At 28.3% G+C, this 13,360-nt stretch overlaps 2 protein-coding genes across 4 annotated transcripts in view; one reads left to right on the plus strand and one right to left on the minus strand.

Moving 5' to 3' along the window:
- Window positions 1-9,547: 9,547 nt before the first annotated feature.
- Trmt6 (tRNA methyltransferase 6 non-catalytic subunit) lies at window positions 9,548-11,672 on the minus strand. The gene has a single exon (XM_075371063.1). The coding sequence runs from the start codon at window positions 11,430-11,432 to the stop codon at window positions 10,008-10,010; it is 1,425 nt and encodes a 474-aa protein (XP_075227178.1). The 5' UTR covers window positions 11,433-11,672; the 3' UTR covers window positions 9,548-10,007.
- Window positions 11,673-12,056: 384 nt separating this feature from the next.
- The window catches only part of cm (AP-3 complex subunit carmine), a 40,237-nt gene continuing 38,933 nt past the window's right edge, over window positions 12,057-13,360 (plus strand). For 2 of the 3 annotated variants that reach the window (XM_075370851.1, XM_075370850.1), the window contains exon 1: window positions 12,057-12,274. In XM_075370851.1, coding sequence (XP_075226966.1) covers window positions 12,240-12,274 — 35 coding nt within the window. In that variant the 5' untranslated portion in view covers window positions 12,057-12,239. The remainder of the gene's footprint in view (window positions 12,275-13,360) is intronic. The other variant, XM_075370852.1, reaches the window with a different exon arrangement.

Consider the following 13,360-nt stretch of genomic DNA (forward strand, 5'->3'; position numbering starts at 1 on the left):
TTCAGGAGAAATTATTTCACTAATATTTTTTTTCTTTCATTCTTTACTTTGTTGTTTTTCTTTCATATGATATGTATGTCAAAAGCAAGGACCGTTAAAAAAAAAGTGATCGTCAACGGTGTACAACAAACTGTACATGTCTGATAACTGTAACAAGTTCATTAGATATTTGTCTGTTTTGTTAGCAGTCTGGTTTTTTTCCTCTGACAGCAAGTGATAATTAACAATCCTACCAGCTGTGAAGTCTCTTCTGTGATCAATGATTTTCCAGTATAGAAGTTTCTAATGCTGCATGAACATTGTGAATTGTATAAAACTGAAAGATTTTATAGACTTTTACAACTCATAAAGGTGTGGTTTGTTCTGATTTTACTATAAAATCTGCCCTTACTAAAAATATTGCTGTAATGTTCAAAAGAAGTGAACTACTGGCAAATTGTTTTTAACATTATACACATACGTATGGTTGATAACATGACAGCAGTCTCTGCCTGTCTGAATGTTCAGAACAGCAGTGACTAAGTTGTGGGCTATCATTGAAATGTCCTATTATATTTATTGTATTAGAAATATATACAAAAACTACCATTTTAGGTATGTATTGAAAAAATAGTTTTATTACTGTGTGTAATATTTTAATCCTTTGTGTAATATAAAAGTAGTTCATAAAAAATGAATGAATTATCCATAGGGATCATGCCAGAGAATGATCAGATTTTTATAGCAACAAAGTTCCCTAGCCCTAGAGCAGCATGATTGTTAAGAAAGCATTGATAAAAGTTAAGTGCCGTACATGAAGTTGCGTTTTAAAATAGAAATTTTACAGTTAAATTTCACTTTAAATTGTTCTATGCACATGGATTATTTTAGAGGTATTATTGAGGTTTCATTTCCTATCATGGATCATTTAATACTATGGTTTAACCTTGTAGGTGATCTTTTTTTTTGCAGTTCCCCAGAATCTGAAAGTCAGTAAGTCCTAAGAATAGAGGTATTTCCTTATGTTTGAAGCCTGCCTTGAAATGAACTAATAAAATATATTAACTAATAAATATAATAAAACTATATTGACTAATAAAATATTTTATCATACATGTGAAACTGGATGTGTGGCGATCTAGTCATTTGAAGGCTTTTTCCTACTTAACTATTTTTAACATTCTAAATTTTAATAAAAATATGGTATAAGATTTTACCTGTTCATTCTCTGTAATACAGTTTATGTAGTGCTTATCTAATTTTTGCAAATTATTGTTAATCTGTATAATTCAGAATTAATAAGTTGTGTTTAATATTGAAATGTTATTAATATTAAAGTGCATAACAAGATTTTTAAATTGCACTTCAGGATAAAATAAATACAAATTATCAATCAGTATTTTTTATATTTTGCAGTGCATATTTATAAATAAATATTAGTTTTAAGCATTTTGTCATGCTTAAAAAAAATTAATTCCTTATTTTGCCTATAATAAATCTAGTACATTTTGTTTTTTAATTTTTTTTTTTAGAATAAGTTAAAACTGTTAACCATGTCCAGAATTGAATGGGGGAAGTGGAAGCTTCCATTTTTATGTCACATTGATTCTGTAAAGTATCCTGTGTATTTGAAAATGTATTTTAACAGTTAAAAAAATTTCAACTTTTAACTTTTAATTTGGTTAAGTTGTCACTGAAAATAACTACCTACCCAAATCTTTTATAACAAGTCTAAATGGTTTTAAGAGGGACTTTATAAATGAATGCTTTTCTAAAAATAAAATATCAGTTGCTCAGTTATTACAATAATTTCCTTTTATCAAAAGAAATTGTAATTCCCCATTGGTGGTTCAGTAAGTACTAAGTACTCACTAAGAATGCCTTTTAAACATTCTACCGTCAGATCGTCTTCTGTGTTCCTTAGTCTAAATAGAAGTTGAAAAATGTAACAAAAGAAGGTTCAATTCTATTATTTTGTTTCTCTAAAATATTTTTGTAATACCGGTTGTTGGTTTGGTGCACTTAATTCCTTTCTATTCTTAATCTCTTCATAACTTGCATCCTCAGTTATCTGTGATATGTAGTCTTAATTTTCATATTACTTATTCCCTAAGCTGACTTCTATAAAAAATTCAACTGACTTCAAATTCAATATGGTTGCCGTAATGCGGTCCAAAAATCTTTCTTTTTACTTATTCTACCATAAACTCATTTCTTCATTTTATAATCCACCAACCTTTCTTATTTTCATTTATTTAATGAAAGTCACATCTTAATAGTCAATATTCTTTGTTTTTGTGTTTTTGTGGCTTACTACTACTGTGTCGATAGTTTCACTTGGTAGAAATATTTTAACAAATTTTTCGTTCTAATTGTTAAATGTGTGTGTGATCCAACAATTTTTTTTGTTGTTTGAAAGTCTTTATGGATTTTACCACCCTGTTTTTTTTTTATCTTTTATTTATTTTATTTGTCCTAAATAACAAAATTCCAAAACTAAGGGGAAATTATGTTTGACTTATCTTAATATTTAAATACTAATGTTTTCAATTTTGTCATATTTCATTACCTTTAACACTTATTATTTTCAAATTGAATTTCTCCCGGTATAATTATTCTTTTTTAACCCTCTCATTTAGTTTCACTAAAACAGAATTATCAGTAAATTTTAATTTGTGTTCCGTGACTGTTACTCCACTCGTATTTTTCTCTTAGTTTGTTTACTACTTTAAATGGGACATATTACAATCTTGTCTCACTACCGTCTGCTGCAGTTTGCTTTTCTCATTTTCTGCTTTTATAACAGCTATCCAATTCTTGAAAATAACTTTGTTCTTTACATTTATAATCTATTTTGTTTAAGATCATTACCTAATTTTATTTTAGAAGTAAGTTGAAGTGGTGGTATGGATATCTGTACAACCCCTTTGTAATTGCCCACTAATGGCATTGCCAATAATAATATAACAATGAATCTTGTTCTCACGTAATAACTTTACATTAAATGTTCACAAAGGTTGCTAAATTTATGACAATCCAGCATCATTAAGTTCAAGAGCATGTTGTGGAGAATAGTTACATCACTTTGTTTTGATTTATTAGTTATTTTGTTCTTTAGTTAAACAGGATAAAACTGCATTTTATATTATTAAAATTTTTGTAATCAAACCTAATGAAAAAATGGAATTTTCTTGACGTTTAAAACGTATGTGTATTCCTGGTGTTTAAACACCCTTAAAGAATGGGGATTCATGGACAATATGCTTGCCTTTATTAGTGGTTTTTTAAATGACCAAACTTTGCATGTTCATGTTGGAGATTCTGTGTCTAGTAGAGTCACCTTGGAAAATGGAGTGCCTCAAGGAAGTGTATAAATGCCACCTTATTTAGCCATCAAACAGTATTACTAAATGTGTGCAGCCATCTGTTTCTTATTCTCTATTTTTTGATGATTTTGCTATATATATATATCTCATAATCTTTCAACAGCCACAGCTGAGAGACTACTATAGAATACTCACCATGCAGCTTGGTCCAAGTCACCAGCTTCACATCTCACCTGAAAAAACAACTGTTGGGTCCTTTCTCACCTACGAGATCTTTTTATTCAACAAGTCCTTCCCAGTGGAGAGCCAATTGCTATCTCCCTTGACATTTTTTTAGGTTTGCTTTTTGATAGCGGTCTTACATCTGTCAAAGATATAAAACAGTTAAAAGTGAGGTGTTTAAAAATTCTAGATATGCTATGAGTCCTTAGCATCACCAACTAGGAAGTAATATATGTTGCATTTTTATTATTTTTTAGTTCGGTCCCGTTTGGATTATGGTTGTATTGCCATTAACAATGGCAATACAACCATAATATAACCCAGCGTGTCATATCATGCTTAAGATGCTGAATGCTGTACATCATGCTTTTCTTCATTTTTCTACAGGTGCCTTTAGATCAAGCCCTGCCGCAAGCATACTTGTTGACTATGGTGTGCCATCACTTTGGAATAGACAGGACCAGCTGCTAGCATCTTACTCTATCTGTCTTAAAGGACAACCAAATTACCTAGTTTTTAAAGTAGTCCTTGCAAACCCTTATTTACAATTGTATGAAAACCATCAACATTATACAGCACCAGTGAGTGTTTGTCCCTGGCATTTACTGTACCTTTTAAATCTTGACACTTCATTTTCCCAACCTTCTCTGTTTATATACTACGTTTGAGAGTCCACCCGATAAATTTTAATTATGACCTCACCATATATACTAAAAAAATCAAAAACTCCTATCGTCTTTCAGCATTTTTTCTCCAATTTCTATCAAGACAAACTCAAATGCAGCAGTATACACAGCGCTTGAAGAGTGATACCACTGGATGCGCTTTTGTTATAAATGACAGAACATATATGTTTGGTTTACCTGTTATAACAAATGTCTGCAATGTTGAATACTATGCTATCAATAAGGCTTTGAATATCACCAACGCTAAATACCGGGTAAACTATGTGCATGTGATAGGTGCCAAAAATTTTGACAAGTGTTCTCAAAGATCACAGAATGACATTTACACATGCTTTACTTGACCACTTTAACCTTGAGGGAGAGAATTTTTTTTTCCATATGATCACCGGTGACAAAACGTTTGCTTTATACGCCAATACCGAGACAAAACAACAATCCATTCAGTGGCATCATTCCAGTTCACCTAAACCAAACAAACCTTATCTCAAAGGGAAATCATGACAGCTGTACTCTGGGACCAAAAGGGTGTGTTTTGATTGGTTTCATGGAACCTGAAACACCCATCACATCACAAGTCTATTGTGAAAAACTTGTGCCATTCAAAACTAATGATGGAGAACACTGTGATCAGTAATTGTTCTTCTTCACAATAATGGACGTCCACGCACAACCGCATCCACAACAGCAACAATTCAAAAATTAAAATATTCAAATAGGAGATATTTGAACATCCTCCCTAACAGTACTGTTCTTGTGCCCAGTATCTACCATTTCTTTCTACACTTCAAAAACTGGCTTCTGCCTCAATGATTCAATGTTTAGAGTTGAAAATATCGGTGTAAAAGTGGTTACAATTGCTGGCGGCGGAATTTTATGCCGTGGATTTGAAGAAGCTTGTTTCACTACAACAAAATGGTATAAAAAAATAACTAATTTTTCATTTTTTTCAACTGTTTTCATTTTGTTATTGATTGGCCCATACTTTTGAATTACTTTTAGGCCTAGTAATTAGTTTTGTTTGATTGTAATCAATCGTTAATTAATTTTTTTTTTATGAAAATATACTATGTATTGATAAAGAGAAACTTAGATTAATGAATTTACAGTTATACTACCAATGTTGCTTTTAAAGTTTGGAAAAATAAATAAATCTTTCAATAAAATATTCTTGTCAATAAATAAATATTATTATTAATAATACGTCTGTTTTTACTGACAACATTTTGCAATAAATTTTTTTCAAAATAGTGGACAGTTACATGCAACATTAATCCACTGCTATTTGACCCATACATCCATAAGGTGAAGTATGTACAAAATTACCGTACAGAAGCGTGGGAATTACAACTTTGGTTCAGTGTAATTGATCCCTTCTATGCTACATGAATTAACTGTGCACATCATGCTAAGGGTATGTAACAGTGTTTTTGAGTTAACAAAATGAACAGACCTGTTACATACTGGATGTCTATTTTTCTGAGCATAATTAATTTTTAGTGAATGAACAGAATAATAAAATATCATGACTTAAAAACAGTTGGTGAAAATAAAATAGATGAATGCAAATACCTTGGTGTTTCATAATGATTAATAACATTAACCATTCATTCATAATTTATACAATAGTGTTTCTGTAGAGAAGTATGTTATCGTTTTATTGAAACAAAAAAAGAAAACTGTCAATATAAACCAATATACAACTATTTTGAAAAATTAAGTAATCCAAAGATTATACTTTTATTATCTATGTAACCAAGCCATTTTTTTATTTGATTTACATTTAATTTCATTTCTAAATGAAAGAAAAAGATATATACATTAGATTAGATTTAGTATGCAATTGCAACATATATATTTGATTATATGCATTATTGGTTCTTTCATGGCCAAAAAGTCAGTATAATAAAACATTCGGCATAGATTAGTGGCATATTGCATACAATAAAGAACAAAATCAAAACATATATAACAGAAAATACATAACATTGTTGATATACAGCCACAAAGTCATAACAAAAGTACTGCTGACATTTTCAAGAGATGTTATTGTGTTACTTTCAAAACAAAACTACGAAAAAGCAACTATAAAGTATACAAATTAAACTAGTCATCTCATTAAATATTAAACTGGGTGCACATTCAATTACAGAAATAACACATTCAGGCAAATACATACCAACAAAATCAATATCTGCATATAGTTCATAGAAACAACTATATAAACCGTAATATATAAATTTAGACATAGCATATGAAAACCAAAACATCAGAATGATTTCAAAAATGTTAAATTTATTAAAAAAAATTTTATACAGAAAATATTAAATAAACACTCAGAAATATATAGATACCTTTAAAAAAAAATTTCATAAAAAATTTCTAAAACTGAATGAGTATTTTGATTTCTAAACAATCATCACTAAATGCTAAAGAATAAGTGAAACTAGTACTCTGGTTCATGCATTTTTTCTAGAAAAGTAAGACAGTTGCATTTGTGAACAAATTATACAATATAGATAAATAAAAAATGGACCGAAAAAATAATGACTATTATTTACAAATTCAGTTTTTAATTGCTTATCATTATCATTTTTATAATATTAATTATTTTATATTATCAGTTTTTCTTTTATCTATAGTAATGGGTTTTTTCTTTTGACTATTTCTGTAGCATGTACTATTGATGATTACTTTACAAACAAAATTACCATTCATATTTTGATTTTTGGACTCAATAATGTTTTAAGCAACATTTCTCGGGTTTGTATTTTTCTGATGTCCTTGGAAACAATTTTTTTTTAACTAAGAAATGAAGGTACTTACGTATAACGCCACCGCAGCTTTATTTAAAAACAAAGTAGTCAATCAGATTTCGGTGGAAAATGAACAGTCTCTTTATTAATTTTAATAAATGGTTATTTATTTTATAAATATAATTTAACCTACGCTCGCTAACCTTGACTAATTAACAGTGTAATTTGTTGAGTATTTATTTAATAAATTCAGTAATTATTGCAGTTATTATTTAAATAATCAAAACACTCCTGTTAGTTAGTCTAGGTTAGCGAGCATAGGTTAAGTTTGGTTAAATTATATTTATAAAATAAATAAATATAAATAACTATTTATTAAAATTAATAAAGAGACTGTTTTTGAATTTATGTTAAACTCTGTATCGGCCCATTTTCCACCGAAATCCGATTGACTACTTTGTTTTTAAATAAAGCTGTAGCTGCAGCGGCGTTAATACGTAAGTACCGAAATTAAATTTGAATAATGCTGATAAATTGCTATTTATTATAGCCTGAATAGTGGTTATGAAAGGTATAACACATTGTTCAATTTTTCATTTCAGTCTGTAAGCGCTATAATTCGCAAACTTTCAAATAAAAATAAAATTATGTTTATATTTTTATAGAATAATACATTTTTAAATGTTTACTTTCAAAAGATAACTAGGTTTTTTTTACTATGATGGGCAGTATCTTCAATACTGTAAGTAATGGCATTGTTTATGTGTCTTAATGCAGTTATTAAACTTGTTAATTGTATTTTTTTCATTAAGTTGTGTTTTATGTTAAATGAAATTATTAATTGATTAGTAAGGGATATATTGTAATTTATTATGTTGCCTTCAATATACAAGAGGCAGGTGAAATGTAATGCACACTCGAAATTAATTAGAGAATAGAATGTTGCATAAAGTGACAGGTGCTCATTTATTATTTCACTTCCCTACTACTAACATTCCAGAATGTGATGAGTCAGGCTCTCTTGATTTCTATCAATCATCATTATTATGTAGTCAAGTATGCTTGCAATGTCAACACTTATAAAAAAACATACAGTGATCAAATTTTAACACTGGAAAAAGTGAACACTACGGACATTTATCTGTTACGTTCCATTTCAGTTCATGGGATGGCAGCACTATCCTTTGCCTCAATCAAAACATAACCCTCTACAAAATTGGTAATGTTCTGATTCATATATGTGTATGTGACTGAATATCTGGAAGCTGGGTTGACTAAAAATTCTGTGTAATAAATAGAGATGTTAAAACACCTTAGGAGAAAAGCATGTTATGTTCACCAAACTACAGAACCAATAATTTTCCAACATAATAATTGTTGAACAACCATGACTCTCCTCAAATTTAACCTATTTCACACCCTTTTTGCTCACTATATTTCACACCCAGGTATTTTCACTTCTTTCAGCTTAAAGAGTAATATTAAGGGTATTCATTCACCATAGATTATGATCTGAAGGATGCAGTGAGGTTGTGGATCAAGGAAAGACCAGCAACATTCTTCATTAACAGAATGAGAAAACTGGTGTTCAAATAAAAACTGCCTAAGTTAGGTGTATTTATTGTCAATTAACCTTGCTGGTTCATATTTAGTAGTAAATAAAAAACATGTTCAATTATGTTTAAAGAATATATTTTCATAAGTTACAATGATCATTATATGTTTCACATTCTAATTTAATTTGTATTACATTGTTGAAGAATGTATGTATAATTTACTGTATGTACATGTTAACTATATGAAGCGTAAATTTGGACCAAAACAATATTAGAATTAGATACACTGTTACATTATTAATATAAAATATCAACTGTTAACAAGGCCAACCGAATTGTAACAACTTATTTATGTTACATGAATAAGAAGGTAGTTTCCTTATTTATAAAATAATAATGAGGAAATTATACATGAGTCTGAAAACTGGTTCATCATTGGGATAATTTTATAGCTGTAAATGGTGACTATGTGAAAAAATAAATATAGGTTTTTAAAGAAAAAAAGTGTACTTTTATGCCAGATTTGTTTCATTTGTGAGTTATGAATGACTGCATTATATTTCAGTCTTTTATTGTACATGTTAGTTTAACATGGATGGGCACCTACCATCAATGTGTGCAGGCGCTGTGTGGAATGATAAAGGTACAATGTCAAAAATCTCCATTTCATAATACATAAAATTGCATACATACCTGGTAAACCAATAAAATATATTTTACAAAATAACAAGCTGTAATAAACATCAACTACATGAAACCTAGAAAGTAAAGTGTAAATATTGTGATTTTATATATATATATATATATATATATATATATATATATATATGAAAAACCACCAGGTCATTCATAAAAAGGTTTTCGGAGCACTATAATAATTACAAATAAAAGGAAATATTAAATTTTCAAATGTAACTGAACACTTATTAAAAAATAAAATTAAGTATAAAAATAAATACATAGTTATTAATAAACAAATTTAATATGCTAATATGTTTTAATTGGTAGACCTGACATAATTTATAATTTGATAACTGCTATTTATTATCTTACCAAGATGAATATAAGTTTTAAATATGACACCAGCAAATACATACTTAAGTTTTAAAAAAAGAATTATATTAATTCATAATTATGTGTAATTTATAAAAATTGGTCTGCTGATGATGGAGTAAAAATTATTAGTATTCTTATCTTTTACATGAACTGTATGTGGTGGAGTTAAATAAAGTTTTTTAAATAATTGTTTGAAACAGTGGTATATAATATTGAAAGAAATTTATATTCATTAGAGAAGGTTTTGCTGTATATTTTGGATATGATTTGTTCTGTTAAATTCTCCAATGAAACAAGCTGGAATTGTAACTGATGTGAGGAATATGTGACATTAAAATAAACTGATATTATGATCCTCTAGCAGCATAAGGGTATACACATATATATTAAAAAAACAATATTGTTATTTAGTTCACATTTTATATTTAATTATAAATTATTTACAACAGTACCAGTTAATAAATATCCGCTGTTCCCACTCATTAAAACATCAGGGTGAGTTCTATTAGGCAAAACTTGATAAGTTCTTAACCAAGTTTCTGTAAGTCTTAAATTAATAAGATCATGTCTTAATTTTAATTCTACATATAATTGTGAAAGAGGTTCACGATACAAACAAAACACAACAAAAGGTCTTGATGGTTCAATAAATGATAGTAGTTTTAATAACACATTTGATGGATACTCTTTACAAACAATTATTAAACCATCATTATTTTTCAAATTTAACATGTTCATAGCTTCTTCTGCATCTAATTCCCAACGAGGTTTCTTTGCTGGACTACACTCTTCATCATTGCATAAATCATTCTTTCGTTTATTATTTTTATTACCAATAATATCACTTTTATCAGAAAAAGTATTTTTACAGTTACCCTCAATTTTATAGTTTTCTTCTGACGGTATCTGAGTGATTTCTCCAGATTCTTTTTCACCATTTAAACTTGCTACTTCAAAATTGTCAGTTTTAATAAAATTTATTTCTTTTGAATTTTCTTCCTTACTATTAACCACTTCTTTGAACATATTTTCATCATTTGAATCAGTACAGTCTGATTTCTCAATTAATGTAGTTAATTGAATACATTTCATCTGATCAAGTTTATGACTAGAGTTCATAGCAAGAATTGCATGCTTCTGAGGATGTTTTCCTGAAGTTATGTAAATTAATTTACCATTCCCAGATAAATAATTTAAAATAGTTGCAGCAACTAAGCCTTGTGATCCATTTTCATACAGTATGTATTTACCATCTGGCTGTAAATTAACAGCAGTCATAATTTGTGATAGACTGTCAGTTCTAAGTCCTAATATTTTTGTAGGCTCTTTCAAATAAAATAATTCAGATAATATGCGTATGCTAGGTTTCTTAATTGTTAAGTACTCAAAATATTTTGTACCTTTTTTCTTTAAATATTTTTCTTGTGAATATTCTGTTTTGGTATGAAATGTTTTACTATTTTCCACCAGGCATCCTACAATCTCATTCGAGGATAAACCACTATCCCTTAATTCAATGATTTTTTCTGTCGATAACAGCTGTGAGTTACCGTCGTCCCAGATGTTACGATTATCTATTCCACTAGACTTACTTTTTAGAAATTCGTTACATTCATTAATTTCGCAATTACTGCAACGAGTTAACTTAAATTCAAGTTTAGCATTTGTTGGTACCATTTTAAATGTTGACCAAAAAGGATAACCAATTGTACCACTTAAATTAACTTTATCCTTACCCAAGAAAATAACAGAATTTTCGGTTAGTAGATGTAGTTTGCTAAATTTTTTTCTATTAATTATGATATATTTACCAACAGATATAAGATTATCGTTAGAAACACTATCTTCAGTCATATTAGCAAGCAGCTGGTCAACTCTCACGATAAATGATTAATATATCTATTAAACAGTTTTTCACTACGATCTCACTGATATAAACATAACCTATAAACGTTTTAGTGAATGTGATATAGTTTCTACCAACCCCTTGAATGGCAATTTAAACTGATCATAACGAGATGAAAATCTTAAATTAAAACAGAAGGTAAAAAAACAGACAGCAAACGTGATTTTTTTCAATATCCATTCTGTTTTGTATGCCGTTTTTTTAATTCTGAAGTTAGGAAGAGGGGATTTAAACAAATTTCCAACTTTACTCACTATTAATGAATAAAAATTATCATTTTAAATATACATATTAACTAGATTTAAACTTATTGTGGAAGTAATGTCCTGGTTGAGATAACGTATCCGATTCGTTTTCATTCAAATAAAATTAGATAAATAATCAGATAAACCCCAACTTATAAAAATAATTAAATTTCAATTATTTGCTTTTGATATTAAATTCATTAACACTTTCTAACATATCATCTACCTTTCTATTAGTTAACGGTGTAATACATTTTTTTTAATAATTTTTGTTGATAATCGTTGTTGGTATACATAATTATGAATTTTTACATATGTTCTTTTGATTACGTTTTTTGGGTTGTGCTTGCACGAAATGTCGTGCTAGGGTTGCTTGTAATATTGAGTCATGTACGTAATGAAAGTTTGAAGTATTTCATATTATATTCTTTATTGCGATTTCATTGCCTTACAAAGGAAGTAGTGCATGATTTTTCTTGAAGGAAATTTATATAAGTTATCGTTTTCATCATGATTCATAGTTTATTCATTATAAATTCATCGGGGTGAGTTATGTTAAATTGCTTGTTTCTATTATCTAATTCTTGTATTATCTATTAAATTACTTTAACCGATATTAAAGTCCATTATCCAAGAAACTAGATTTTGTTTAAATTACTTTCGGCTTTTGATTTTTTCTTTTGTTGAGTACCAGTTGCAGTAGATAGTTTTTTTAGATCACTCAAGAATGCAACAGAATTCTAGATTAGTAAATGTAGTTTGTTAAATTTTTTTCTGTTAACTACGATAGATTTACAAACAGATGTAAGAAAGATTATCTGTTATAAAATAAATAGATAAATTCCCAACTTATAAAAATAATTAAATTTCAATATTTATTTATTTTTGATAATAAATTCATTAACACCTTCCGACATATCTATCATTTTATCACTTAACTGATATGTTTTTTGTTGAAGTAAATTTATATAAGTTATTGTTTTCATCTAAATAAACGAACTAATTTACTGCCAATTTTCGTCTGTGTGGTCGAAAGTTTCATAAAATGTTAACTATTAATGAGTAGTATGATCTGATAATTCTGTAGAGTATGATAATTACAGTTATAATTAATGGTAAATCCTGAATCACGTTATAATTTAAATGTCAGTTGCAAGTTTATGTAAATAGAACTACTTTATTTATAGAAATAGCATGTAGCAGTATTTATGCTTTTTATGAATATTTTAGCTGCTGAAAACCCCTTCAAGTTTATTAAAAAAAGTTATATTGTTTGATTCGCAGTGAAATGAGTTTTAGAACAATTAAATTGATTTGTAAATTTGATTTAGAAGGATCTTTTTAAAATGAAATTAAATACTAGTTGACCAGCTCTCATATTTTTTCTATTAGCCATTAATATATAGAAATGAAAATATTCACAACTTTTGTCATAATTAAATAGTAATTGGATGAAATGTCACTGTTTATTGTGAAATTAATGAAGTAGGTCTGTGCCTCTTATGGACAGTGAAAAATGTTTCTTCCACCCACTGTAATCTATTACATCTATAGTTAATATTTAATTTGTTTTTTTTTTGGCAGTTGTTTACTCAAATAAATACAAGTAGAGGATCTCAGCCTCTGAAATG

Source organism: Lycorma delicatula, chromosome 7, assembly GCF_047948215.1.
Source record: "Lycorma delicatula isolate Av1 chromosome 7, ASM4794821v1, whole genome shotgun sequence".
NCBI lineage: Eukaryota > Metazoa > Arthropoda > Insecta > Hemiptera > Fulgoridae > Lycorma > Lycorma delicatula.